This window comes from Microplitis demolitor, chromosome 8 (genome assembly GCF_026212275.2).
Source record: "Microplitis demolitor isolate Queensland-Clemson2020A chromosome 8, iyMicDemo2.1a, whole genome shotgun sequence".
NCBI lineage: Eukaryota > Metazoa > Arthropoda > Insecta > Hymenoptera > Braconidae > Microplitis > Microplitis demolitor.
Window position 1 is genome coordinate 12,005,764 of NC_068552.1, and position 27,181 is coordinate 12,032,944.

The window sequence follows — 27,181 nt, forward strand, 5'->3', positions numbered from 1 at the left end:
CATGCGTAGCTAATAAAATTAACTGCCGGAAGATGAAGTTACTTCCCTTCAACTGATCTTCTATGTTTTCACTACGAAACTCTTCCTTTTAAAATTTTCAACTCTGTCTGAGATTTATTTCCCCAAATTAAAATTCAAAACATCATCATACAAATTAATTATTTGGATCACTTCCAAACGTTTTTTAAATTTCTTCCCGAAGTTTTCTAATTAATTGTTTTTAAAAAATTATTGTTTTATTAAGTAATAATTTGATACATAGATTAGCAAGATCAAATATTTATTCAAATTTTATAAAAATTATAATTAATTTAGAAAAGTTATTTTTTTAATTAAACAACTTCTTTGTTGACTGTTAATTAGTAAACAATTTTACGCGCGTATTTATATATATTTACATGTATACAATAGTTTATCCATCGTCGTATATTTCTACGCAATTTCCGGTCAATTAAATATTTGGAAAAGTAGCATACTTCCGTCGTATTTTTCTTCCCTATTCTACAGTCGAGCATAAGAAGACGAACAATATTCGCTTCATTGCTCAATTAGAAATAAAATTTGTAATCGTCCGACACCATTGATTGCCACACGTTACTTATAAAGTTTTCAAGTTGTTAACAGTTCTTGAAATCATATATTTTTACAAAAAAAAAAAAAAAAAAAAAAAAAAGTAATAACTATCAAAAATTTGTATATACTAAATAAACGTTAATTTTATAATTACTCAAGGTAAGTATAAGAATAATTTTTCATACAGTAGAAGTTTATATTGTTTCTAAAGAATTAAAAAAATTTTTGTTTGATGTGTAAAAATAACAATTAAAATACTATACATTTATTAATCTGCCCTTAAACTATCTTAAAACATTCTAAAGCGATTCTTCATTTTTCATTTTTTGAATATTTTCTACTATTTGATGAATCGAGAATTCTTTTCGAGTCACGCTTTTGGTTTTCTTTTTTGGCTAAAATTTCTTTAATAATTAATTCAATAATTAAGTTCAAAAGTAAAATTACGTATTTATAAATATAATACTTTTTTTTTATTATTGCTCAGTAATCTATTGTATTAATAAAAAATTTTTTAATCAATTTAATAGTTGCATAAATATCTTTTTTTTTTTTAACAGAGCAATTTTTTTTTCAATATCTAATTCTGTGGATAAAAGCTCGTCAATAATCACTAACAGCAATATTCTACAAAATTAACCTGTCAAAATTACCTAGGTTTTTTTTTTACAATACACAGATAAAACAAAACAGACAACAGTATGTCGAACGAAATTCCAGGCAGAGTTCGACCTATTGAATTGGACGTATCATCATCGCGTGTATCGCATGACACAGCTATGGAATTTGTCCAGGAGGTTAAACATTGTTTAAAAAATGCTCCAGATGACAATTGCAGACGCTTCTTTGAATGTTTGCGCGACTATCATGAAGGACATATTTCACGACTACAGGTTTTAAATCGAGGTAGTGAAATTTTAAGAAATTATCCAAGTCTTTTAAAACAATTCAAAACATTTATAGTTTTAGAGTGATTTTTTCTCATTTAAATTAATAAAATCATGATTTTTTTTTTTTTTTTTTTTTTTTTTTTTTTTTTTTTTTCAAATTTTAATTACAAAAGGCAATTTGAGATATTTAATTTATTTTTAACATTGTATTTAATATTTCTGGTATTTCTAACAGAAAATAAAATAAAAATAATAAACGTTTGTCATTACAAATAATCAAATACATGTAATATAAAGTTCAAATATTGAATTATAATTTAATGAATAAATTCTGTAATGTACTAGTTACACCAAATAACGAAAAATATTGTAATTAAATTATAATTGAATGATTCAAAAATTTCAACTTTTGTTAGATTATCATTTCATTGTAATATCGGTAAATTTAATGCTTATAAATATTTACAACTGAAAAATAAATGGTAAAATAAGCTATTAGTTTATATATACACGAAAATTTTATATCTGTCCTCTAATACAAATTAAGTATTTATGTAATCTCTTTAAAAATGACAATAAAGAAAATTTCCTGATTATTAAGTCGTATATTATTGAAATGAGTCATACATATTTCTATAAACTAAAAATTATTTTTTTCTATACTTAATAATTTTTAAAGAAATTGTGATATTCTCTCTATGATGATAAAATATCTCTAATGAAATTTTTATGTAATAGAAAAAACGTAGCACAACAGTTCTTACTAAAACAAACCTTATATGAAAAGTACGTAGTTTGTGAGTCATGATTTTTGTAGTAAATTATACAAGTGTGTTTACTAATTACACGGTCTTGATAAAAGGAAAATGTATTGTATGTGCATAGCAAAGTTTCTTGATTTTTTTTGAAAAAAATAATTTTATTCAGAACAAAAACAGATACGTTGCATTAACAAGTATAAAATCATCGTAAAAATATTTTAACTTATTAATAATATTATTAGTAAGCTTGCTACCAGTGTTAGGTCTCACTAACTGACTTACCACACTTATTCAAGAGTGCTATTTCATTTATTAATTGAACTTAGATATTAGGTATGCCAAGAAAATTAGCAAAACTTATTGTAATAATAATAGATGTAAAAAAATTACTGCTAAAAAAAAACATCTAACTAAAAAGAATATAAGGTAAAAGTCACTATTATGAGACAATGTCCCCATATATGATACACAACTGAAATATATACCATAAATAAAAAAAAAAAAGATCAGGTAAACTTAAATATTAAAATTAAAATAAATACATATTTCACTAAATTCCTAAGGCAATTCATTAATTTTATTATTTATTTATTAGATATAGTCTAAAAAAATTCCTAATTGCTAGGTTCATAATCTGCACTCAAATTGACATCTAAAGAGAGTGAAACAATGACAACTATCTCATTTTTCATTCTGGTCAATAAACTTTGTTTTTGCGATTTTTATACATATGTTATATATCAATTAAAAGCGAATGAATAGTAAATTTAGTCCGTATGAGCATTTTTATATTATTTATGACGAAAGTATTTTATTTTCCAGTGTCTTATAATACCTGCAGTTATTCGCTTGCATGTACGGTTTTATGAGACACTTTATCAGATGTATCGCGTACCTAGTGTTGCCGAAATCGAAGCAACTATTCGATTGTTCACAATCGAATAGAATCGACTGAAGCCAATCGATTGTGGTAATTAATCGTTTTTGAACAATCCATTATTGACATAATCGATTAAAAAAGAAAAAAACCGATTTTTTTCTCTCCCAACTTTAATAGTTGCAGAATCGATAGCTTAACAATCGATTGTGTAAAATCGATTTTATAATTTTTTGTTCAAAATAAAAAAACGAATATGAGTCCAAAATCACAAATTCAAAATTATTAATATTTACATTATTTGACAGTCGATTATTTGCTCACAACTTTAAAGTTGCACAATCGACCATCTATCAATTTATTTTGAAAAATCGATTTCGAAATTTTATTTTAAAGTTAAATATCACCGCGTATAAATATAAGTTCGTATTTCGAAGTATGAAATTTTCATATTGTCATTTATATTTAAAATAATAACAAATAAAATACTTTGTTTATGTTTAATAATTTCTTATTTAAACTTTTCAGTAAAAAACAGAAAAAAAATATTTTCTCAATAAATGGAGTATTGTATTTAATTAATAATTTTTTTTTGTGAAAAATCGATTATTTCATCGCAACTTTAAAGTTGTAGAATCGTTTGAACAAAAATCGATTATTTTTTCAAATAGCGTAAAATTTTGATCTATAAAATTATGAATAGATATCTAACTTTAATAATTTCGCTTAAGTTGTTTATCATTTGTTTGCCTGTATTAGTCACACAATTTTTATAATGTTTGAGTTAATAACTTTGAAAAACAAATTGTTTTTTTAATTAATTTTACAAAAAATCGATGTTTAAAAATCGTTTTCAAAAAAAAGAATCGACTTTTTTCAATTAATCGAAAGGCCTACAATCGATTTAAAAAAATCGACAATCGAAACCAAAACATCGATTGTTCGATTAATCGATTTCGATTGCGCATCACTACGCGTAACACGGACATGTGTTTCTACCCATAGTCCCGGTTCTATGAGACAGTGAATGTTTATAGCAATAATTATTAGTATTAAATAAAAATTCATAAAAAAACAGTGAGAACATATAATTTAAAACGTTTTTGATACACATAACTTTAAATTATTGTTTTTAAATAAGTATATCACACTTATTAGAGTAAAATTATAAACCTAAACTATTCGATTATGACAGTATGCTGATGCTCCAAACTAAATTTTGACTTGTTTCATTTGAATGAAATTGTTTATTTATATAATATTTTCAATATTTATATAAATATTAATTTGTGTTATGTTTCATTATAAGACAACCAAAAATTATTTAAGGATTTTTTATAATTAAAAAGTTATTAAATAAAAATTGTATAATCTTTAATTTTAGATGATTCGCCTAAAACACCATTGAAAGAAATTTTAACTCTTGGAGCTCGAAAAATTGATGTGAATACATTTTCGAGCTCTAAAATACTTTTGTATGCCTTTGCTTTCGAAAAAAAACTTTTTTTACCATTTTTTCTCCAATGATATCTCTCGAACGAATTAATCCATCGAAACGTTTAAGTTTGCAATCGACGCGTTTTATTGAGTTCTACAGCTGATCAGATATTAAAATTGATTTATGTAGTCGTTTTTGAGAAATGTCGAAAATACTAAAAAAAAAGTTTTTTTCTAATTCTTTCGACAACGGTTTCACTTGAACGAATGAATCGATTTTGATGTTTGAGGTGGCATTCGATGCGGCTTATGAAGTTTCAGAGCCCAGTTGATTTTGGAATCAATCCATCAAGCTCATTAGAAGTTATGCAAAAAAAAAATATTTTTGAATAAAGTTTATTTATGGAAAATCTCTGAATGAACCCTACTGATCAAAATCAATTTCTCATAGCTTTTAGATAATGACAAGCCGCGTCAAATGCGACCATGACGATAAAAATCGGTTCATCCATTCAAAAGTTACAGACATTTACATACGTACGTACACTCGGACATCATCTTGAAATAAGTCAGAATAGCTTCTTAGAACCTCAAAACGTCAAGATCTCTTAGAAATTCAATTTTCGAAAATCGGACCGAAACCAATAACTGCCCAAATTTTTGAAAATTTGCAATTTTCTTAGCGGGAAATAAAAAAAATAAGTTAATGGAAAAGGTAAAGGAACTCCAGAAAATAATGAAAGAAGAAAAATAAATTACTTTATATCTTGTGTTAATTAATCGTTTACTTTGTGGAAAATTTTAATTCGCTGTTTTAAAAACATTTAAATTACTGATTTCATATAACAAACGATCTCATAGTAATAAAAATATAATTTAAAAATCGTTTCGTTTATTTTTCAGCTGTCTCATAAATAGGGATCTCTATCCCCTGGTAAAAAAAATTATATATAATTATGTATAATTATATATAAAAAATGGTTCTATATAATTATCTATAATTATATATAACTATATATAATTATGTAGAACTATATATAATTGAATTCCTATGCAATTGGTTACATAAATTGTGAATTTTTGTATAGTAGAGGCTCAATACTTTTTATTTGAATCATTTTTTTTTTTTTTTTGAGAGTCCAAGTTTAATGTCGAAGAAAAATTATTTATGGAAACATTGATAATAAATGTTTTTGTCATTATGTAATATAGAATGTGCTATATTACCATCAAAACAGGTACTTTTCACTCTGCCAAATAATGGAGGAGTACCCGGGCCAGAATAGTCTCAAGTTTGGAATTTAACAGTTCTGAAATAAGTTTCTTACTAGGGACACTACAAGTGGTGGGCGCGATCTCGTGGCGAGCACCGAACTACTTCCGCTGCTGCTTATAGCACCGGTGACTTTCCTCTCCTCAATGTCAAGCTCTTAAAATCAATCAGAGATCTATTTTCTTAAGAGTTTGACATTGAAATGCAAATAACTTGTGAACAATGCGGAATTTCGAAAAACTTTATTCATAACAATTTGTAAGAAATAAAATTATCTACAAAAAAGTTCCTATGACATTTTTTGATAAGACTGATACTTTTACCGGAAAAGTAAAAAAATTTCAAAATTTACTATAAATTTGACTTGAAGCTTAAATAACTTTTGAACAGTGGGATTTATCAAAAAATGATAAGAGACTTTTTTTGTAGAGCGTTCAATTTCCTACGAAATTATTTATTGTGCATAAAAATCCGTTGATTGGTTTGTGAGCTAGAAAATTTAAAAAAAAAATTTTTTTTTTCGTGTTATTTAAACGGGAAATAGAAAAATGGATTGAGGCAAACAATATCATTATTAAGAGCCCGGATTGGTACCAAAATTTTTATTTTTATTTATACTTTCAATTTTTGGATACCACGAATGAAAAAAATTTTTTTTTTTTTTTTTTTTTTTTTTGAAACACCCATATTTACATATATATCTTCACTCCCGAGTTATTTTTCTCTCTTTTCTATTTTTATATAGAATTATATATGATTCATATAGAATTATATGTTTTTATATATAATTATATATAACCCTAGGGAAAATCACAGATAATCATTTATAATTATATACAATTATTTATAGTTGTATATAACTATATATAATTATATACAATCATCTGTGATTTTTCTCAGCGTTATATATAATCTTGTAAAATTATATATAGATGTATATAATTATATATATAATCAGCTGTGATTTTTTTCTCAACGTTATACATAATTATATATAATTCTATATGAATCATATATAATTCTATATAAATCATATATAATTATATAGAATTATATATGATTATATTGAATTATATATAATTTTTTTTACCCGGGATCATGAGACAACAGGGCCATACGCCTTTCAACTGTGTCATAAAAGGAGTCATAAAGGTTGCTTGCAAAAATTGTTTATTTTAATTTATTTTTTCGTAAAAATTGAGTTTAAATATTAAATAACAGTCTAATAATCATATAACAGTTGTACAATATTATTCAAATTGTATTTTTCCCTCAAATACATTCTCAAACAGTAAAAATGTTCAACCTACCTTGAAATATAATAGGGACTTTTACCTTAATTCAATAACTAAATATATACACTACATACAAGGCACTGGGCCTGTCACTTGGTGACTCTCCTAATTGGATTGTACTGGTTGGTGCAATTAACAAAGTTTCTTGACTGTCCAATATGCTATAAATTTTATTAATTCTATTTAGAATCATTGTACTTTCAAGCTAAAAACTAACGAAGAAACTTGGTATTTTGAAAATTGACTTATCCTTTGTTGAAACTCTTGATTTATAAAAGACTGTCATTTTTAAATCTGATTGATATTTCGTTCATTCTGGTCCAGAGTTTAAAATTCGCAGAGTAAAATACCTGCAATTGAACGATTTTACCAACTTTTGATAGATCAGACTCAGCTTCTTTTTTTTTTTTTTTTTTTTTTTAGTATAGTTTACTTTGGCGCTATCAGTAAATTCTTACTTAACCATTGAAAGATCATACATCGTATGCACGTTTCTATTAAAAAGTAATATTCACTTCAAAACTTGAGAGAATTTAGTTTTTTTTAAATTACCTAACCCTTGATTCAAAATGGCAGCGTCTTCGGGCATGGAGTGTGGTGATTTTTTAGAATTTCAGGTATTTTTTTTTAAATAAAAATAAAAAAGTTGAACATCAATATTAATTTTTAACAATACAATACATTATTATTATTCTTATTTCAAGGAATTAAAATATATTACTCATTATAAACTTTTAAAAATATTTAAACTCATCCTAACCCTCACCGGGGACGAAATCCCAAAAAAAAAAAAAAAATTTCAATACGTATTTAAATCATAACCCTTACCGGGGACGAAACTCCGAAAAAAAATTTCAATACGTATTTACATAATTTTATAAAACATTTAAAATATATCGTCTTATTCAAAATAATATATCAAAAATTATTTATAAATTACAAATAGCCTTAAATTTATTTTTAATGTTTAATACTGTGTAATATTTGTTTAAATTTTTACCGGCTTCAGTTTGAAATTAAATCGATTTGTAAAATTAAAATTATGAAAAAAATTGAAAATATTTAATTTATATTTAACTTTAAAAACGGTATTAATAAATTACTTGATAAATAATGTTTTATTTCAGGATTCCTTACAAAAAATGCGACAATTAGATGATAAAATAATTTACTTATTAAATACAACTATTCCGACAGAATCATTTAAAGGACAAGTAGATGCAACAGCTACATGTAAGGATTTATTTCAACGAATTCAATCAGGTCATTCACAACGTGAAATAGCAATTAAAAAGTGTATGGATGCATCACGTGAAAAAGTCAAACAATTCAAAGAAGCCAAGGAAAAAAATCCAGATGATATGTTAGTGCTTAAACAATTGAGAAAAGAACAAACTACTCTAAGATTACTTGAATCTGAACTAGGTGTTGAAGAAATTGTCAAAAACCGCACCAATCAAATTTATCTTACAAAATGTCGTGGCTTTTATAAACCAAATACCTCAGACTCTTGAATATAACTTATAATGAAATCACATTTCTTTTTTATTGCCTAGTTGTGTGAAGAAAATAATACGAATTTTTATTAAATTGTTAGTTAAAATGCGATTGTAAATTTGGTGAAAATTTATTATCATTTTCTTCCTTTTCTTATGTGATATAATGTTGCAAACAATTTTATCAAATTTTAATCAGCATTTTATTAATAAGGGATGAATAGTTAATAAATTATGTACATCTTTATAAAACTTTATTATATTTTTCTTTTTTTACATCAAGTTTGCATTGTACATAGATAAAATTATTACAAAAAAAAAGAAGCAGAAATTACCAATTTTTATAGCTTATATTGAATAAAAATGGTTCTTATTACTGATCGATAAAATTATTAACATTAATCTGTTAACTATAATACATTAATTCTTTAAATATGATAATTATTTTGTATCAGTTTGCTGTTTCAAGCTATTTTTATATTCAGCAGTTATTTGACGACGTATTTCATCGTGTTGTGTTTTCATTTCTTCCATTTTTTCATTTTTTCTCAATTTACCCATGGTTACTATTACTATACAACCAGCTATTGTGAATAACATCATCAAATTGGCAACACGAATTCGACATTTACTCATGGCAGTTTGCATAACATCAGCTCTATAATTAATAAAATTATAACACTTTATTATATAAAACAAATTTTAAATTAAAATTTATCAGTCATTCTGGGTTGTAATTTTTTTTTAATTTGTATTTTTTTAGTTTTAAAAGTAAAAATATTTTGATTTCAATAAAATAGTGTTTTCTTTAGCTGTATAAATTTTGGATTTTGAATTAGAATGGTCGCTTAAAATAATTTATTCTTATCACTTACGGAACACGATCAGGCACATCCTTAATGCTAGAATATTTTTTTGAATATACTAGAATTCTTTTTTGAAAATTGGTAGGTGTGAGATAATCTGTACCTAAATTGAAAAAAAAAAAAAAAAAAAAAAAAAAGGAATTACTTTAGTTTGTTATGAATTAAATTGAATACACGTTTAAAAAATTGGGAATCAATGATCTCAATAAAACTTTTTATGCTTTACAGATCTTCAATTATTTTTTGCTCAATAAATAATAAAAATAAAAAAGTATATTTAATTACTATAATTAGGTTGGCTAGATGATCCCGATTCTGACGTTTTAGTATCTCGTAAAATGGAGTTGGTCTTAAAACCTCTTATATTTCTTATAAAAGAACGCAGACGAATCATTGAACCAGACATTTTTCTGAAAATATAAATTGCAAAATTAGTAAACGAATCTTAATAATAATTTAAGAATTAATAAAATTTCATATTTTTATTTGTTAATAATATTCCTAATTAAAATTTACCTTATTTATCTTTAGAAATTTAAAAATCAAAAAATTATGTTTATATTTATCTTGATGACATTCATAAATCATTCAGATTGTATCTACGTAATAAAAAAACTTCAGGAATAATGAAATTAATTATGAGTGTGAATGAAGCTGATACCAGACAGATTTAAAATTATTAATAAATAGAGTAAATAATTAATAGAATAAAATTTTCAAAAAAATTCGCATTTAAAAAATTTTTAAATCAATAAGTGCATTTTTTAAATTGTTTATTCCATTTATTTATAAATTTAAATTTGTCTGATGTCTGCTACATTCACACTGATAATTAAATTATAAATTAGTGTCAAAATAATAAGTAATTTATGTTACATAAAAATTACAATTTCAAACTGTCGGAGTTGTTAATAATTTTTAAAAATTTTAACAAACTTTTATAGTATCTAGTTCGTCATTAAAATTTTTAAAATTTTTATTGTTGTTATAGTATTAAAAATAAATAATTTTAAATACACTTTAATAATAATTATACATACATGAGTATCGTATACAAATACAATTAGTTTTATATTACGACCTTTTTAATTGACAATCAACATAAAAACTTGTTCTCTCGATTTTTCGATCTTCTCTCACGTACTACGCAAAATACTGTTCAGCTGTGCACGTACACAAATAACAGTAACGTATGACATTATTTTTTTACCCTACATAAACAATAATAAATAATTAATTTGTTGTTTATTTGATAGAACAATATATATTTTTAAAAAATTTTAATTTAAATAAAATAAAGTACTCAATTGCCAAATCCCCAATTTCATTTCAGCTTCCTTATATATTTAATTAATAAATTAATTTAAAATCAGATAATTATTTTCTTATCGATTTGGATTTATTGTTGAAACCAGTCATTTTAAATCCGTTGAATTATTATTTCAAATTGTATTGAATATAATGGGGAGTCGACTGTTATTTTATTACTAATTATTTTAATATTATTTTTTATTAATATTATTTTTTAATATACAACAATATGAATTTTCTTTTTTTTTAATACAAAAATGTTCCAATAATCGTCATTGGGTAATTTAATTTATACGATACTTTTGGCGCTTAAAATACAACCCATAACCTCTTTAAAACTTTTGTTTACATTTTAAGTTATTTATCAACTAGATATTTAATTATATCTAAATAGTAAAAATGGTAACAATAAGCATTGAAATATTTGATAGCCGTGTTTAAAAAATAAATTATTAAATTGTTATAAGCAACAAGTAAAAAATATTGATTAAGTAAAACGTGAGAACTAAATTTAAAATGAAAGTATGTATTGAATTTGATAATATATATGTAAAGTATACAACTTTATTCTTAATTATATGAAATAATTATTCATTTAATTATTTAGAGTAAAAAAGGACATATAACAAGAAAACAACGCCTGGCAAAAAAGGAAGCAGAAGCTAAAGCGCTTGTAGACAAAGCAAACTCTCTTGTTGATCCTCTTTCATTATTAGATTCATTTAAATCTTATACAACAAATCGTAATATTAAATTTAATTTAAAATGTCATAAAGTAAAGAATTTATCATCAGAATTATTGTTATGGATTTTTGATCTTATGGAGCGTAATATGAAGACACTTTATGAACAATCTCATTGGGGGTGGAATAAAAGTTCTAAACACAAAGAACTGACTGAACCGACTGCTTGGTATTTAATTGCATTTTTAGATGACGAACCAGTTGGATTTTCTCATTTTCGTTATGATTTAGATGATAAAGTTGAAGTTTTGTATTGGTAAATTATTTTATTATTTATTAATTTGATTAAACATTAAGTTAATAACGTATTTTTTTTTATAAAGCTATGAACTGCAATTAGAATCCAAAGTAAGAAAACAAGGTCTTGGACGATTTATGATGAATACTTTGGAGGCATTATCAGTTCAAAGTGCTATGAAAAAAGTTGTTCTTACAGTTTTAAAACATAATCCAGATGCTAAAATATTTTTTCAATCATTAGGGTATGTATCAATATTTAAATTATAATAAGCAATAAAAAATATTTTCAAATTTCTAAAGATTTTTATTTAGAAAAAGCAGATTTGTTAATATTTTATAAAATATTTTCTCAGAAAATAATAGTTTAATGAATTAATCTACAATTCTAAATATGAACTTAAATATTACTATTTATAATTATATTCAATACTGTTTCAGTTATAAAGTGGACACAACAAGTCCATCAGATTGGGAAAATCTAGATTACTTAATTCTAAGTAAATAAAATATCACCGATTATCATTAATATGTACTACTGTATTATAAGATTTAAAAAAAAAAAAAAATCTTATTGAAAAGAAAACGAACAGTATTAGTAATTTTTTACATTATTCTCTTCCAATAATTGTTTCCTTTTGTAAACGGGGCTTTGTAATGTTTTTATTAAAACAATAATGATAAAATAATATAAATATAAATATTATCTTTATACAATTTAAGACTGTGTTTTGTGAAATAAAATAGCTGAGAGTTGGTGAGGACATAAATTAATGGTTGGTGATTTAATAGAAGGACCTACATTACTAAAAGTTAATGGTGCTTCACTTATAGTCCAGTCTTCAATGAAATTGAAGAACTTTGTCAGATTTATTTCTCCATTATTTGATATATTAAAACGCGTTGAGATTAATTCTTCACTCCAACAAATATCAATAGGTTCACGGTGTAATACCATACCAACACCTTTACCAGCACCTTCAGGTACTGGAAAAACTCGGAGATTAACAATTGATAAATCAATAGGAAGATCAAAACGAAGCGGTGAAAAATGGCCATTATAATCAATATCTGATGATGGATGAGGATACATAGCAACAAGAGGATGTAAAAGTTCTTCTGACGCTAATAATCCACCAATGGAGAGTGTTCCTGCAGGATGATTAGGCACTGGTGAACTACTGCAGGATTCTTTCTTTTTTTCTAAGACTAGCATAAATAAATGGTTTGTTAATAAATTATCAATAACTCCTTGTTCAAGACCACGGCGATCGTCTTGCATCAATCTACGGTCTTGCATTATCTATAAAATAATACAAATGATAATAATAATAAATATATCATAAACTTTTTTAACAGGGGTATCAAGTATTTTGATCCCCGACAAAACATTCTTGCAACTGAAAGGAATTTTTTATATTTACCACAGGGGCCATCTATAAGTTACATAATACTATTATTTATGCTTTTTAATCTCCCCTCCCCTCACTTAACAAAATTGACTTTTTTAAGCATACTTAAAATTTTTATTAGATAATAACTTGAAGATTATAATAGTATAATAATATTTAATCATAACAATATAATAAATAAATTTGAAACGTTAGTTTTAGTTTTGTTTACATTGTAAAGAATAGAATCACTATCACCCAAATAGCAAGCGTATGATTCATATTAAAAAAAAAAAATTTATATGATAACTAAATTCATTTGTGTCATTTCTCATTATTTTATACAAACTCTCTCCGCTCTGTAACAAATTACAAACCCCCTCCCCTCTATGCAGATTGTTATGTAATTTATGGATGGGTCTACAATTAAAAATTAAAATTTTTTTTTTAACATGATGCTAACAATGGTTAAGTCATGGCACCTTTAAGACTAGATATATTTTATTAAAAATATATTTTTGCGGAAATATTTTCTCCGAGGATCAAAACCCATGAAACCTTAATAGCTTTATTTATAAATATTAACATATCTTACTTCAAATTGTCCAGAAGCCATCGATGCGGCTCCTAAAGGTTGTCCAGTTATAACTGTCAATCGTACTTTTTTGTCTTCAATATAACCAGCTGCTGGAAGCGGATAATAATTTGCTTGTGTAGGTAATTTTGGGAATCTTTGACGCTTGATCATCTGAAATAAAACCATTAATCAATTAAAATCAGTTAATTATTTATTCTTTTTTTTTTTTTGTTTTTTTTTTTCATCGATAATTTTACACATACATTGAGACCATTTAAATCAGTGAAAAATTGGTCACCAGACGCAATATTTGTACTGAACCGCATTGCCAATTCAAAATTTTGTGTCTCAGTAATATCAACTTCATTCGAAATATGAAGCCCCAATCCGTCACTTCCAGGAGAATTAAATAACGTATAAGTATGTTTAACGTGTGGTAATTGTACAAAAACCCTTGACAAAATAGGTCCTGTGATTAAATGGATAGTATGATCATTAGTCATATAAATAGGATCAGGTTCTGGTTTATCTGGAATAAATAAATAAGCTCCACTTCGATGTCCTATTCCCTGAGTTCCATATTTAACAAATTCCAAATGTACTGGAACAATCGTGTCTCCCATTCGTATGGCTTTTAATAATCCAGATTTTGAAAAAGCTGCTGAAATATCTGGACGTTGAGTTATTGAAAACTCTTGTGTTGATGGGAGAGTCTTTAAATTTGTAAATCCTGGTACATCTGATGGTGGTACTGCTGTATTGAATAAAGTTACATTAGCTAAATGAACATTGTCAGGTAAATTATTATTGTAAACAGAATGAATTAAATATGTATTGAGTCCAAAGCCAGGTACAGTTACGATAAATGATAATTCATATCTTGCACCAGATAGTGCTGCTGGGCCAACCCAAACAGGTGATATTTGAGACTGTACTGGTTGACCCATACGATCCGTAACTCTAACATAAGGTGTTGATATTATTAACGTTTGAACTTTTGTTCGTTGTCGAGGTAATGAATTATAAATAATAACTTTTTTTGATTGTTGATCACTAGTAAGTGAAAGTATATATCGTTCACCAATACTTGTATGATGAGATCTAACTTCGTCTAGAGAGAAATAAAGAGATTCTTGTTGTAGAGCTGGTCCTTGTGCACTTCTTAATAAATGTGCTGTAGATTGTTGAGTTACGTGAGCTGTATTGTTGAGAGCATTTATCATTTTTTGCGCATAATCTATAACAACATCGTCTCTAGCTGTACCAGTAACACCATCGTGATGCTGAAATAATGAATGCCACTGTCTTGCTTCAATCATACGTTTCTCAATAGTACCTTCAGCCAAATGCTCATGGCCACGTGCCCATGCTATTGCTGATAATATTTCAGTACCACGTAGTGCACCTAGAAGAACACGATCAAGTCTTTTGTGAAATGGACGTGATGTATAATATCCGCTCCAGTAATCTTGATTTTCATCAGAGTATGTAAAAAAATCACCAGATAAACTTGGTAATTCATTTATATTTTGTTCATCTCTTAATGCATTGAAATAATCGGTCAGTGTTCCAAATTGAATATCAACATTTAATTGCTCATTTTTATTCATATAATCAATTAATTTTTGATAATTACCGTACTGAGCATCCCATTCAGAGCTTTGAGTATAACGAAAATCATCACCTAGTGGCGCTAAAACTACATTTGATTTAAATAGTTGTGATTTTTTTCTATATTGATCTAATAATAATTGAGCACGCATTGCTACGTTTTTTTTAGTTATGGATTGAGGTGGAACTCTCCATGGACAGCTCAGCCCAAAATTAGGTAATCGAAAAAAGTCAAATTGACAACAAATTTTAGGATCTGGACCACAAGTATGTGGTATATCGTAACTATAAAATGGCATTAAATGAGTTAACATTTCAGTTGATCCGGTAGTATCCCAAAGTTGACGCCATCTGAATTCAAGATGTTTGTCTTTGGCTAAACGTTTTTTAACCGCATAATGTACACGTTGAATAAGAATATTTTCTAATCCAGCATTTTTTAATAAATATGGCATAGTAGGTGATAATCCGAATGGATCAATAGCCCATCCACTAGTAGGTTGATAATCTAAATTTGTTTTTAACCACTGATGACCAACCGTTAATTGAGTTAATTGTGACATCCAATGTGATACAGCTTCATCTGGCATAACCCAACCACCTGCAACTATTTCTAATTGTCCATCAACAATTAAACGTTTAACCATTTCACGTGTTGCTTTAGATTGTTCATCCCACCACAATTTAAAGAATGATATCTCTGCCCAAATAAATTTTCTACGTTTATCTTCAGCTAATTTCATCACCATATTACTTAATATACGTTGTGTTTTTTGACTATAATATTTTTCAAATGTATCCAACCATCCTGGATCATTGTGTGAATGAGGCACAACAAATACTTTTAATTTTCTTTTAGGGTGCCATTGTTTTTCATCATAACGTATAGCCCAGCCTTGTTTCCAAACACCACCGTCTGGATTATCAAACTCTAATTGACGATATAGATCCAACATTTGAATATCAACCTCAGGAGCTTTTTTCATATCAAAATTACATGTCAATAATTTATTTGATAATGTAACATCGTTTGTTTTTTTATTATTTATTGAATAATGGATATTTTGCATTGAATTTGATGCTTCTTTTATCGAATCAATAACTTTGTGATGATTATTCAGATCTTCTTCTAACTTAGTCAGTCTATTTTCAAGATGAAGCCATTGGTTCTAAAAAAAAAAAAAAAAAGAAAAATACAAACAAATTAATTAATATATTCATTAAATAGTTAATGAGTTATTAATTTGATAATTTACATTTTCAACAGAATCTTTTATTGCAGTTTTTTTTGGTGTAAATGTCAAATCTAATAAAAGATACATTAAAAGACAGCAGGCCAAAATACCACCAGTACCAAGAGCGGCAAAGAATTTAAAATATCGAAATGTCAGTGATGATCTCATTGTTATTGCTTATTAATTCAAACTATATTAATTTTTAATTCATAAAGTTACTTATTATTTTAATTATTAATTATCATTTATTTATGTAATAATAATATTGAATTAGACTGGTGTCATTTCTTTTAAAACCAGCCATGTTAAATTCAATCATGTATAATCAGATATTATTCTTTATTTATTGCCACGATGACAAATATACTTTTTTCACAGTAACGCTATTAAATACCAATTAGTTTGTGACACGTAAAGAAAACTTATATTAATTATTGACAAATCAGCGTAATTTCGTATTTATTAATTTTATATTATAAATAACTTGGTGTAATGGCATGAGAATTTTAAATGTTATATTATATTGCTTTAAATATCATTAGTATTATTATTATTAAAAAAAGTTAATTATCTTCTACATGATTTAAATTTTATTAATATTTAAAAAATTATTTATTTAATATACAATTAAGTTTACACCAGTGAATGAAAAAAATCAATGGCATTTTTAATTTATAAATTAATAGTTCTGACGTCAGATGTCGCCACAATTAAATATACAAACTGTATATTATTTATTATCAATTGTTGTGTAGCCAACGGGTTACACAGTGCTCTCTAAGCCATCTTACAAAGAATAAAAGAAACTAATTATATTTATAAGCGGGACTTTTGAATACCTTATATATTTAAATATAACATAGATAAATAGATAACAAGTAGTTATATAGAATTAGTAGATATAAAATAAAAATTTAAATAAGATCACAATTATTGTAATGGTCACTTAGAATATAAGATAAATGAATATTTCGGGAAAACCCACGAGGATCCTCTGACAGACGTTAACTACCATAGCTTTATGACTATAATCCTCTTGTTTGCAAAACTTTCCCAAAATAGTCATAAACAATTAAGGGATTATTTTGCTGGGCCTAAGCTGCAGACAATAGGGCAAGACTTCATGGCAGCGACAGTCCCGGGGAAAATGAAGCTGTTGTGACGTTAAAGTCCGCGTGGACTCGCTCTATTGAGAGGGGATGAAAGCGAGAGATGGTGGGACCTAACAACAGCGTGCGCAACCACCCTCGCTATTCTCACATCCCCCTCTCTCGTAACCGAAGAGAAGAATCACGGGAGAACGAAGGAGGACACTCTAAAATTTGGCATTCGTAAGTCATTCATTCCACCGACAAATTCCTACGATGGAGAGGCCGTCAAAAAGGAAAAATATACTTTGAAACCTTCTATCAGGGCTTCAACAAGCCTTGGTTCAGGAAACTAAACATTTCAAGACCAGCCATCACAACCTTCTGTCGTATGAGATTCAATCACTATAATTTAAATTACAGTGCTCACAGGAAAAACCTCACTGACTCTCCAGCATGTGAGTGTGGTCACCACACTCAGGACCTAAACCACATCTTCTGGCACTGCCCCAGACACGCAAACCACCGACCAGCTCTACTAAAAACTCTGAAAATACTCAAATTCAAAACACCCATGGACATCAACACTATTCTAAAAATTCCAACCGCGCAGCACGCTTACATACTATACGGCTTCATCAGAAAGAGCAAACTAAACATTTAAAAACCCCGCGCAAAGTAAAGGTAAACACACAACGGCCATATGAATTTAACAGTTCAGGCCAGAAAATATAAATTATTAAAATAGCATTAAGATATTATTAAAAAAGCATTAAAATCCTACCAATATATTAATATATTGGTAGGATTTTAATGCGGTATGATCAGCAAATGGTAAAAAAGTTAGGGTGGACTTGTTCTTGGTAGAGTTACATTTGAGGTAGAGACTTTTACGGTAGAGATGTAAATGTGAAAAGTATATGAATAAATATAATTATTATTTTCCTCAATAAAAACATTAGTTTTCTTTAGTTAAAAGTAAAACCTACAATAAAATATTTATTTTAAATTCAAATTCAAATTATATTTCGCGCGCTGGCATCTAAAATATTCTCCGCGAGTTGAACGCCTCCAAGTTCCTAAGGGCAAATTAAAAGAACATCTTTTACTATAGTCAACCAGGCGGCTATACAACACAATATATTTCAAAATATTTTTTATTAAATTTGTCTGATGTCTGCTACATTTATACTTTTAAAATAATTCAAGAAAGTTGAAGATCAAAGACTTCAGGGTTGTTTCCAAAAAAAAAAAAAAAGGATTTATGAAAAATTTATGACAATTGTTGTGTACGAAATTGTTTCGTAATTTTTTCAAATATTAATAACAATTTTAGAATAAATATTTATTTAAAAAAAAAAAAAAAGATTTCTTCTTTCTGATCAGTTGAACCATCGATTTACTCTTTTTTTTGTCTTTTTTGAAATTTGTATTTGAAATAATAAAATATAATTGAATTAAAATTGTTTATCAATAATGACTGTTAATTAACTAAGATTTTTGAATTTAAAACAAAAAAATTATTGTTATTTACAATAAAACCTAAATTTTGCAATTTCAAATTAAAAAGAAAAAAATTATGATCCTGAAGTTAGCAGACAATTAATAATTTTCGATTTTTTTTCGACTAATTAATTACTAAAAAAACAAAATATACAAATATGCACATGTAGAAAATTTAAAAAAAACTACAGGTGCAATTTTTTAGAATATTTTTTTTTTTTTATTATTTATCGGTTTTAAAAAAATTCAAAAATTATTAGATGTCAACTAAGTTCAGTATCATAAAAAAATTTCAAGATAAAATATTATTTTTTAAATATATCTGTTGATTAAATAAAAAAAAGAATAATAAATGAGGTTTTGAATGTTTTATATATTTTTAGAATGTGTAATATAAAAATAAAATTATAATGTTGAAACTTAAAGTATACACCCGTTATAAAAAATTTCAGATGGTGCTGAAACTCAAGAACGCTATAGGAAGTGATAGGAAATTAGTACGTCATTTTGACAATTAGTTTTGACAAATATTGTATAATTGAACGTACAATTACAGACACAGGTTAAATAAAATTTATTATTATATAAATAAATTAAAGTTAATAATAAAAAGATTAAACTATTTGATAAATTGATTAATAACTATAATGTTAATATTCCATGAACCGAGAGTTGTCAGTGTATAAAAAACATTGATTTTTACAGGTGAGAGACTGCTTAAGAATTCAAATCATCACTTGCTGCTTAAATACACATGCATGGATGATCATAGCACATAACAGCTATATGTATTAGCTACATGACAAAAATAAAATATTAAAAGCCGTTTAAAGCACACTCTAAAGACACATAATGCCTGGCGAACCACCAACATCCACTGGCACTAAATCCAATAGCAAAGTCAAACGTATATCAATACCCAGGGTACAAAGCAGTACGGACACCGAATTACAGTCTCAACTGAGTCAAAGTGGCTCAACACCACTTCAACCCATGGCTTTTCATCACCTGAACTTTCGAACAGACTTTGAGGATAGTTCAATCCCTCCTGCTGTACATTCACGTTTATTTGATCTATTTCAACAAATCCACAAAGAATTCGAGATGGTCTACCTGGAGAACATCGGGTGTAAGAGATGGCCAAGAAATGATCTTCATACCATCTTTAATTAATTATTTATTTCAAGTTTCTATTGCAGTGCAAGAAAAAATTGATGCTTTGAACGAAAGACTTGAGCGTGAATGCTACGGGTCAGGTGAACGCAGTCTACCACCAGGTGATTTTCCAGATTATTCTGATTATTCAAAAAATCCACTTAAACCAAAGAGTAAGTTCTTTTTATTAATATTATTTTATATTTTAATTTGAATATTTATCATTATTATTATTTTGTTAGGTACTCCTAGTTCCGCTCAAAAAATAAAAGCTTCACATAAACTGAAAGCCCAAACGAGCAAAATAGTATCTAGTTTTAAAAATCCAACAATGACATGCACAATGCAACGTCAGTATGCAGGACACAAAGATGGTATATGGGAAGTAAGTGTTGGACGTCCAGGACAACCGATTATAGCAACAGCATCAGCAGATCATACGGCACGAGTTATAGCAATGGACAGTGGACGTTGTTTACTTCAATATATTGGTCACAGTGGTTCTGTTAATTCAATTCGTTTTCATCCGTCAATAGACCTAGCACTTACAGCAAGTGGAGATTGTACAGCTCATATTTGGCAAGCAGCAGTTAATTGGGATGTTGCTAAACGACAGTCATCATCTGAAGATTTGTCTGCTGATCGTACACCAACAAATTCATCCTGTCTTGGTGATGATAATGAAGAACTACCAACATTGAGAACACCAGTACGTGAATTAATAGGTCATACTGGTGTTGTTATGGCTGCTGACTGGCTACCAGGTGCTGATCAACTTGTTACAGCATCATGGGACAGAACTGCTAATCTTTATGACACTGAAACTGGTGAAGTTATTCACACTCTGTGCGGTCACGATCAGGAATTAACTTATGTATCTACTCATCATGCACAACGTTTGTGTGTTACTGCAAGTCGTGATAGCACATTCCGACTATGGGATTTTAGAGAACCTATTCATTCTGTATCCGTCTTTCAAGGACATACTGAGTAAGAAATTTTTATAATAAATAAATTTATCATTTTGCTTTCGTTGTTAAATTTTATTATATTTATTATTGTTATCAAAAATAAGTTAATTTATTTTTAAATAAATATTATTTATTTTTAATTTACAGAGCTGTAACATCAGCAGTTTTTACAAGAGAAGATAAAATAGTATCTGGCTCAGACGATCGTAGCGTAAAGGTTTGGGAATTACGTAATATAAGAAGTCCACTTGCTACAATTCGTGGTGACAGTGCAGCTAATCGTTTAGCAGTATCTAGCAATGGAGTAGTTGCTATACCTCATGATAATCGACAAATTCGTTTATTTGATCTTAGTGGACAAAGGCTTGCTCGGCTTCCAAGAACAAGCAGACGAGTATGTTTTATTTTAACAAAATATTGTTTTTTTTCAACATACAAAAAATTAATTAAACAAAATATAAAAATATTTATTTATATCAATTAATACTTTTACGTTACATCATTATAAATTATTTAAATAAATATTTTAGGGTCATCGAAGGATGGTATGTGCAGTAGCATGGGCAGAAGAACCCGGTGCCGTATGTAATTTATTTTCATGTGGTTTTGATAGGCTCGTGTTAGGCTGGAATGTTCTTCCATTTAAAGATGTTTAAATATTTATATATAATTATCAGATTTAATACTGTTTATTAAATGATTAACAATATTATGTTACATTATCCGTTACTGTAGTATTTGTAATTATTAATGGAAACCAAGAAATCAAACTGGAAACATAGTTGTATGCTACTAATCCACTAGATAATCCAATTAATGATCCAGTCCTTCCACTCTCGCAGATAACTGAGGGTTGTAGTAAAATTAAAAATGTTTTATCATATGATTGTAAAAAATTTGTATAAGAATTTAAAAAATTTTATTGCAAAAGAAAAAAATAAATCAAATTGAATTAATTATGCGATATTTAAAACAATAGATAATATTTGACGCATATTTTTGGAATTTGTAATAGTTAAGCATTTGAGGTAACTTATTTGTTACGAATTTACAATCAGTAAATAAAAATTGTAATTTAAATAAAATATAAAAGTAAAAAAAATTATTGTATAATTTAATAATAATATTTATTTATTTTTAAGTATATAAAGCTTACCTGAGTACGTGGTTAAAAGACATAGCATAGTATAACCATGAATCAGAATATAAAAAAGTTCTGGAGCAACGTATTGCCATATAACACCAAGAAGCCCGAGAAGTTTAGCACAACCTCCAATAATTAATGCATGAAAAAGATCAGATATTTTATACTTGTGCGGTCGTAAGCCCATAATAACCCATCGTATCTCTGTGCTAGTTATCACAACAAGGACAAAAGCGCTCAATGATAGCGCAGTATGAGCAAGAAGAATATAAAAACTACGTTCGCTATCAAATTTATTGCTTTGAATATAATTTTCATCATTATCTAAATCTTGACTTATTTTATAATTTTTAAATAACGACCATGCTCTAAATGATTCACCCAAAAGTAAAACAACCATCAATTTCCAGTATGATTGAAAATTACTATTGTAAAGTAAATGACGATATGCTGGTTTTTCAAGCAGAACAAGATCTACTAAAACAATTACAGGATCATATTCGATGTACTTGTCTGCCAAATCTCCACAATTGCTCTAATAAATAATCATCATAGATTAGTATAATTATTTTAAATGAATTATTAAAATTAATACCAACACATTTTAAAACTTTTAAAACACTCGGACTGTATTTTCTATAAAGTTCTTCAACTTCAATTCCACAATTAATACAAGTATACATTTTTAAATTTATTTTTCCATCGGCATTTTAATTTTTATTATTTTTTTCCTGAAACAAACAATTTTTCTTATATAATCAGCAATTAAGATAATCAGTTGCAAGAGACTAATCTCATTCACGATTCAATGATTCTCTCAAGGAACATAAATAAAAAATAATAACAAACATATATTATGTCAGTCAGCTTAGCAATTAATTCTATTATTTGAAGAAAAAAAAACCAAGCATCCAAGTTCCTGTAGTGACTTTTACTATTAAATTGTTCTGCAATTAATTCAATACGTATTGTAATAAAGTCTTGATTCTTCACATGTTTGTGAAAGTAAGGTCATAATATTTTTTTTTCTGTTAAAGATACAGATAATAATACTGGTGGGGATTGTCCTTTTTACACGGACACTACATTCAGAAAAGACTAGTATTAATAATTTTCCTCATTTATTGTTAGTCTGTCAAAAGCTACAAAAGTTAATACTTTGCTATGGCTTCCAAAGTTTCTATCACGTTACCCAATGGAAAAAAAATGCCTGCATTGGGTTTTGGTACATGGCAGGTAAAATATATTTATAAAATTAAATAATTTATAGTTATTACTAAATAAATTACTACTATCGTTATTTTTTTTTTTTTAGGCCAAAGAAGATGTTTTATCAGAAGCACTAGAGAATGCTTTAGAAGTTGGATACCGACATATTGATACTGCTCCAGTTTATGAAAATGAACATGTGATTGGTAAAGTTTTAAATAAGTGGATTAAATCTGGAAAAGTTAAAAGAGAAGAATTATTTATTGTTACAAAGGTAGACAACTTTTTGTCTAATATAATTATATTTTAATGAAATAATAATTCAATTAGAGGATAATTAATTATTTAATATTAAATATGATGTTTAATTATTTTAGTTACCACCAACAGGAAATCGTCCAGGCGGTGTAGAAAAATGGATTAAAAAATCACTTAATGATTTACAGTTAGATTATTTAGATTTATATTTAATTCATACTCCATTTACGTTTGAAGAAGTTGGTGATGATTTACATCCAACGGATGAAAATGGTAAAATAAAAATAGATACTTGTACAGATCATATTGCTGTATGGAAAGAGATGGAACAACAAGTATTAGCTGGTAGAACTAAAGCTATTGGATTATCAAATTTTAATGTTAAACAAATTGAAAAAATTATTTCTATCTCTAAAGAACCAATAGCCAATTTGCAAATTGAATTGCATGTTTATTTTCAACAAAATGATATGGTAATTTTTTTTTATATTGCTTAATTATTATTATTCATATTATTTATGAGATTATTGTGATATTTTATTTTTTTAAAGGTTGAATTTTGCAAAAAAAATGGTATTACTGTAACAGCATATTCACCATTAGGTACAAGAGGATTAGTTAATATTCTTGGAAAGAATGAAAAAATTCCCAGTATTATGGATAATAATGAATTAATTAAAATTGCTAATAAGCATAACAAAACATCAGCACAAGTCGCATTAAAATATACTTTACAAAGGGGTATTGCTGCTATACCAAAGAGTACTAATATCAAAAGAATTCGAGAAAATATTGATTTATTCGACTTTGAATTAGATGCTGATGATATAAAGATATTAAATGAATTAGATCAAGGACCATCTGCGAGAATATGTGATTTTGATTTCTTTAATGGAATTAGAGATCATCCTGAGTATCCATTTTAATTTTTTGCCAATAAATTATAAAAGTGAAAGCAACGGGTAACTTAAAAATTTTTAAATTAACAAATTGAATATTATTAGGAATAAAATTTAAAAAATGCATATCGAAGACTTGAAAATTCTTTGTGTGAATATTTAAAAACAAAAATTGTTTTTAAATATTCAATTAATTTATAAAAATTAAATAATTATCGGATGCCTGGTTATTTCACTATCATAAAAAAATTTCTTTGCAATAAAGTGCATAAATATTAATTTATAATTTAATTAATCTAATAAATATTTGTATATCAATAAAAATTATCTAGAATTTTGGGGTTAAGTTAGAGTAAGCGTTGAAATTTTAAATTAATAATGTTAAATTATCGTTAGTATAGTATTAAAATTAAATGAAACTGTCTTTCAGAGAAACTTGAAGAGCTAGACCTTTCTTTTTATTTTCATAAACTTAAATATTTACCGTTACTTTGACATCATTGTATAACTCACAATTTCTCTCTCTGGTGATTCGTGACCTACTTGATCAGATAAAAAAAGAAAGATAATATTTGAAAATAATCTCCCTTAAATTATTTACGAAAATCATTCAATAAAAACAACTTTTTCAATAGCACTTGAATTATATTCTATAAAATTCTGTCATCTGTTGAAATTTAGAAATCAAAATATATCTTTTATATTGAATATACCGGGATTTATTTTTAAAATTCCTTCTCCATTATTTTTTGACTTTTCTTAATTAAATTAAGAAAATGACTACTTACTTTTATTATTATATAAAAAATAAATTAATATAATTAATCGAATAAATTATATAATTATTTGATAAAAATAATTATAATTATCTAGTTATATTATATATTATTATAGTTATTATTATTATAGTTATCTAGTTCTTAAGAAGCTTACATAGATATAAAAGTACTCATATTAATTAACCATTTAGGAATATAAATATATATATATATATATATATATATATATATATATATATATCTAAGATTAAAAATATATAATACTCAAGAGAGGCAGAAAAAAAAGAACGAAATAATAAGCTTAAAAAAAAAGTAACAAAGTAAAGCAGCTTGTATGTTTATACTAGACATATTAACGGATTAGATGACCCCTGTGGCTTTTGAATTATGCAAGCTCTCTTGAACTGAGACATCTGGTCTATTGAGATGTGTCCAATAACAGTAGCGGATCACATCCCAAGAAACCGCCAGTGGTATCAATTACATTGTTATTATTGGCGGTTTACGGCTCCTGGGGTAGATACCCCAATAGATATAATACACTGGTATAAGAGCATACACAACAATGAGCAGGTATGGGGGCTACCAACAAAATGATGGACGGTATCACCCCACAAACTTGTGCAATGTGATAGTCATAATGTGCAACTATGCGGTTAATTCAGATTCATCGCGAAATAGATACTGTTTAGCAACAAGAGCAAATAGACGCTCGGCGTATGGTACTTCATCCCTTCTTTTTCTAGGCTTTTGATTCAGCGATATATATAAACCAAGGGTAGTCTTACTAAGATTTTTAGTTTATCGCCAAAAAATGTCTGGATCACATAAACCTAATAAAAGATCCAGTGATTTTAGTATTGCTCGTATTCTTGCACGTAGTTCACGTAAAACCAATGAGTTGCCAAACTTAAATATAATCACCACGCGATTGACAGAAAACAGAATACATATTCCAGAAAATTTTAATGTTACAAGTCAATTTCATTATGAATGTAATCAATCAATTGATGACACGAGTACGGGTGACAATAGAGATTTGTCGAGGACGAAATTAAAATTAGTTGCCAGTGAAACAGTTTGTGCATCATCATCTTCATCGGTATCATCTACAAGTGAATTAATTAAATCAGTTAATGATAAGTGTGAATTACCTCGTGAAAATAATGAATTAATTCCGAGTAAAAATCTTTCTTGGCTTCAGTGTACACGTTATCGGCCACCAAAGCTGCCGAGAAAATCATTAGCCGGTAAAATTTGTAAAAGAAAACCAGCGACTCATCCGAGAATTCCATTCACCTCAATTCAATTGCAAACCCTTGAAGAGAAATATAAAAAAAATGCTTATCTATCACGTAAAGATGTTGTGCAATTATCAACAATCTTACGTTTACCTCACAACCGAGTGAGTATTGATTAAATTTATAATTATAATTGTATAAATAAAATAAATATGTTATTTAATGTTTGTTATTTGCATAATGTGATTTTACAGATAAAAATATGGTTTCAAAATCGTCGAGCGCGAGACAGAAGAGAAACCCAAGTAACCAGTAGTTAAATTTAAAATAATTAAATACGTGATATTTTCAATTAAAAAGT

At 26.9% G+C, this 27,181-nt stretch overlaps 8 protein-coding genes across 12 annotated transcripts; 5 read left to right on the forward strand and 3 right to left on the reverse strand.

The window, feature by feature from the left end:
- Window positions 1-7,595: 7,595 nt before the first annotated feature.
- On the forward strand, window positions 7,596-8,641 carry LOC103579007 (protein MIX23). Its single transcript, XM_014439719.2, has 2 exons — window positions 7,596-7,723; window positions 8,234-8,641. Exons 1-2 carry the CDS (start codon window positions 7,676-7,678, stop codon window positions 8,618-8,620), a joined length of 435 nt encoding a protein of 144 aa, XP_014295205.1. The 5' UTR covers window positions 7,596-7,675; the 3' UTR covers window positions 8,621-8,641.
- Window positions 8,642-8,845: 204 nt separating this feature from the next.
- Window positions 8,846-10,639, reverse strand: LOC103579012 (UPF0389 protein CG9231). 3 transcript variants are annotated; one of them, XM_014439716.2, is made up of 5 exons: window positions 10,509-10,639; window positions 9,985-10,067; window positions 9,754-9,878; window positions 9,478-9,571; window positions 8,846-9,260 (listed from the first exon to the last, which is right to left on the reverse strand). In XM_014439716.2, exons 3-5 carry the CDS (start codon window positions 9,872-9,874, stop codon window positions 9,044-9,046), a joined length of 432 nt encoding a protein of 143 aa, XP_014295202.1. In that variant the 5' UTR covers window positions 9,875-9,878; window positions 9,985-10,067; window positions 10,509-10,639; the 3' UTR covers window positions 8,846-9,043. The 3 variants fall into 3 exon arrangements, with proteins under 3 accessions (XP_014295202.1, XP_014295204.1, XP_014295203.1); XM_014439718.2 differs by having other exon boundaries at window positions 9,985-10,083; XM_014439717.2 differs by lacking the exon at window positions 9,985-10,067.
- A 431-nt stretch (window positions 10,640-11,070) lies between these two features.
- LOC103579009 (N-alpha-acetyltransferase 40) lies at window positions 11,071-12,361 on the forward strand. The gene is made up of 4 exons (XM_008560286.3): window positions 11,071-11,301; window positions 11,387-11,778; window positions 11,846-12,004; window positions 12,201-12,361. Exons 1-4 carry the CDS (start codon window positions 11,296-11,298, stop codon window positions 12,265-12,267), a joined length of 624 nt encoding a protein of 207 aa, XP_008558508.1. The 5' UTR covers window positions 11,071-11,295; the 3' UTR covers window positions 12,268-12,361.
- Window positions 12,362-12,370: 9 nt separating this feature from the next.
- LOC103579008 (alpha-mannosidase 2) lies at window positions 12,371-17,222 on the reverse strand. The gene is made up of 4 exons (XM_008560285.3): window positions 16,595-17,222; window positions 13,991-16,507; window positions 13,746-13,898; window positions 12,371-13,062 (listed from the first exon to the last, which is right to left on the reverse strand). The coding sequence occupies exons 1-4, from the start codon at window positions 16,739-16,741 to the stop codon at window positions 12,478-12,480; spliced, it is 3,402 nt and encodes a 1,133-aa protein (XP_008558507.1). The 5' UTR covers window positions 16,742-17,222; the 3' UTR covers window positions 12,371-12,477.
- Window positions 17,223-19,628: 2,406 nt separating this feature from the next.
- On the forward strand, window positions 19,629-21,946 carry LOC103579015 (WD repeat-containing protein 37). Its single transcript, XM_008560297.3, has 6 exons — window positions 19,629-19,726; window positions 19,870-20,293; window positions 20,364-20,492; window positions 20,562-21,309; window positions 21,438-21,684; window positions 21,821-21,946. The coding sequence occupies exons 2-6, from the start codon at window positions 20,017-20,019 to the stop codon at window positions 21,944-21,946; spliced, it is 1,527 nt and encodes a 508-aa protein (XP_008558519.1). The 5' UTR covers window positions 19,629-19,726; window positions 19,870-20,016.
- A 53-nt stretch (window positions 21,947-21,999) lies between these two features.
- LOC103579014 (protein ARV1) lies at window positions 22,000-25,491 on the reverse strand. 2 transcript variants are annotated; one of them, XM_008560296.3, is made up of 4 exons: window positions 25,314-25,491; window positions 23,034-23,165; window positions 22,447-22,969; window positions 22,000-22,136 (listed from the first exon to the last, which is right to left on the reverse strand). In XM_008560296.3, exons 2-4 carry the CDS (start codon window positions 23,115-23,117, stop codon window positions 22,000-22,002), a joined length of 744 nt encoding a protein of 247 aa, XP_008558518.1. In that variant the 5' UTR covers window positions 23,118-23,165; window positions 25,314-25,491. The 2 variants fall into 2 exon arrangements, with proteins under 2 accessions (XP_008558518.1, XP_008558517.1); XM_008560295.3 differs by having other exon boundaries at window positions 25,285-25,489.
- LOC103579013 (dihydrodiol dehydrogenase 3) lies at window positions 23,172-25,277 on the forward strand. Of its 2 annotated transcripts, XM_008560294.2 has the most exons (5): window positions 23,172-23,404; window positions 23,472-23,670; window positions 23,750-23,917; window positions 24,021-24,374; window positions 24,453-25,277. In XM_008560294.2, the coding sequence occupies exons 2-5, from the start codon at window positions 23,599-23,601 to the stop codon at window positions 24,825-24,827; spliced, it is 969 nt and encodes a 322-aa protein (XP_008558516.1). In that variant the 5' UTR covers window positions 23,172-23,404; window positions 23,472-23,598; the 3' UTR covers window positions 24,828-25,277. The 2 variants fall into 2 exon arrangements, with proteins under 2 accessions (XP_008558516.1, XP_008558515.1); XM_008560293.2 differs by having other exon boundaries at window positions 23,172-23,670.
- A 619-nt stretch (window positions 25,492-26,110) lies between the features above and the next one.
- On the forward strand, window positions 26,111-27,157 carry LOC103579017 (homeobox protein MSH-B). Its single transcript, XM_008560299.3, has 2 exons — window positions 26,111-26,984; window positions 27,075-27,157. Exons 1-2 carry the CDS (start codon window positions 26,394-26,396, stop codon window positions 27,138-27,140), a joined length of 657 nt encoding a protein of 218 aa, XP_008558521.1. The 5' UTR covers window positions 26,111-26,393; the 3' UTR covers window positions 27,141-27,157.
- Window positions 27,158-27,181: the final 24 nt, after the last annotated feature.

Excerpts from the sequence above, each read along its gene's own strand:
- LOC103579012 (XM_014439717.2), bottom strand. The coding sequence starts at position 9,874 with ATGTCTGGTTCAATGATTCGTCTGCGTTCTTTTATAAGAAATATAAGA. Across the intron at positions 9,572-9,753 it reads ATCTAGCCAACCTAATTATA|GTACAGATTATCTCACACCT; the intron begins GTAATTAAATAT and ends TTTTCAATTTAG. Across the intron at positions 9,261-9,477 it reads GATGTGCCTGATCGTGTTCC|AGCTGATGTTATGCAAACTG; the intron begins GTAAGTGATAAG and ends TATTAATTATAG.
- LOC103579014 (XM_008560296.3), bottom strand. The coding sequence starts at position 23,117 with ATGTATACTTGTATTAATTGTGGAATTGAAGTTGAAGAACTTTATAGA. Across the intron at positions 22,970-23,033 it reads TTTTAAAAGTTTTAAAATGT|AGCAATTGTGGAGATTTGGC; the intron begins GTTGGTATTAAT and ends ATTATTTATTAG. Across the intron at positions 22,137-22,446 it reads TCTTTTAACCACGTACTCAG|TTATCTGCGAGAGTGGAAGG; the intron begins GTAAGCTTTATA and ends TACAACCCTCAG.
- LOC103579015 (XM_008560297.3), top strand. The coding sequence starts at position 20,017 with ATGCCTGGCGAACCACCAACATCCACTGGCACTAAATCCAATAGCAAA. Across the intron at positions 21,310-21,437 it reads GTCTTTCAAGGACATACTGA|AGCTGTAACATCAGCAGTTT; the intron begins GTAAGAAATTTT and ends TTTAATTTACAG. Across the intron at positions 21,685-21,820 it reads TTCCAAGAACAAGCAGACGA|GGTCATCGAAGGATGGTATG; the intron begins GTATGTTTTATT and ends TAAATATTTTAG.
- LOC103579008 (XM_008560285.3), bottom strand. The coding sequence starts at position 16,741 with ATGAGATCATCACTGACATTTCGATATTTTAAATTCTTTGCCGCTCTT. Across the intron at positions 16,508-16,594 it reads TAAAAGATTCTGTTGAAAAT|AACCAATGGCTTCATCTTGA; the intron begins GTAAATTATCAA and ends TTTTTTTTTTAG. Across the intron at positions 13,899-13,990 it reads CTGATTTAAATGGTCTCAAT|ATGATCAAGCGTCAAAGATT; the intron begins GTATGTGTAAAA and ends GTTTTATTTCAG.
- LOC103579017 (XM_008560299.3), top strand. The coding sequence starts at position 26,394 with ATGTCTGGATCACATAAACCTAATAAAAGATCCAGTGATTTTAGTATT. Across the intron at positions 26,985-27,074 it reads TACGTTTACCTCACAACCGA|ATAAAAATATGGTTTCAAAA; the intron begins GTGAGTATTGAT and ends GTGATTTTACAG.
- LOC103579013 (XM_008560293.2), top strand. The coding sequence starts at position 23,599 with ATGGCTTCCAAAGTTTCTATCACGTTACCCAATGGAAAAAAAATGCCT. Across the intron at positions 23,671-23,749 it reads TGGGTTTTGGTACATGGCAG|GCCAAAGAAGATGTTTTATC; the intron begins GTAAAATATATT and ends TTTTTTTTTTAG. Across the intron at positions 24,375-24,452 it reads ATTTTCAACAAAATGATATG|GTTGAATTTTGCAAAAAAAA; the intron begins GTAATTTTTTTT and ends ATTTTTTTAAAG.
- LOC103579007 (XM_014439719.2), top strand. The coding sequence starts at position 7,676 with ATGGCAGCGTCTTCGGGCATGGAGTGTGGTGATTTTTTAGAATTTCAG. Across the intron at positions 7,724-8,233 it reads GTGATTTTTTAGAATTTCAG|GATTCCTTACAAAAAATGCG; the intron begins GTATTTTTTTTT and ends GTTTTATTTCAG.
- LOC103579009 (XM_008560286.3), top strand. Across the intron at positions 11,779-11,845 it reads AAAGTTGAAGTTTTGTATTG|CTATGAACTGCAATTAGAAT; the intron begins GTAAATTATTTT and ends TTTTTTATAAAG. Across the intron at positions 12,005-12,200 it reads ATATTTTTTCAATCATTAGG|TTATAAAGTGGACACAACAA; the intron begins GTATGTATCAAT and ends ATACTGTTTCAG.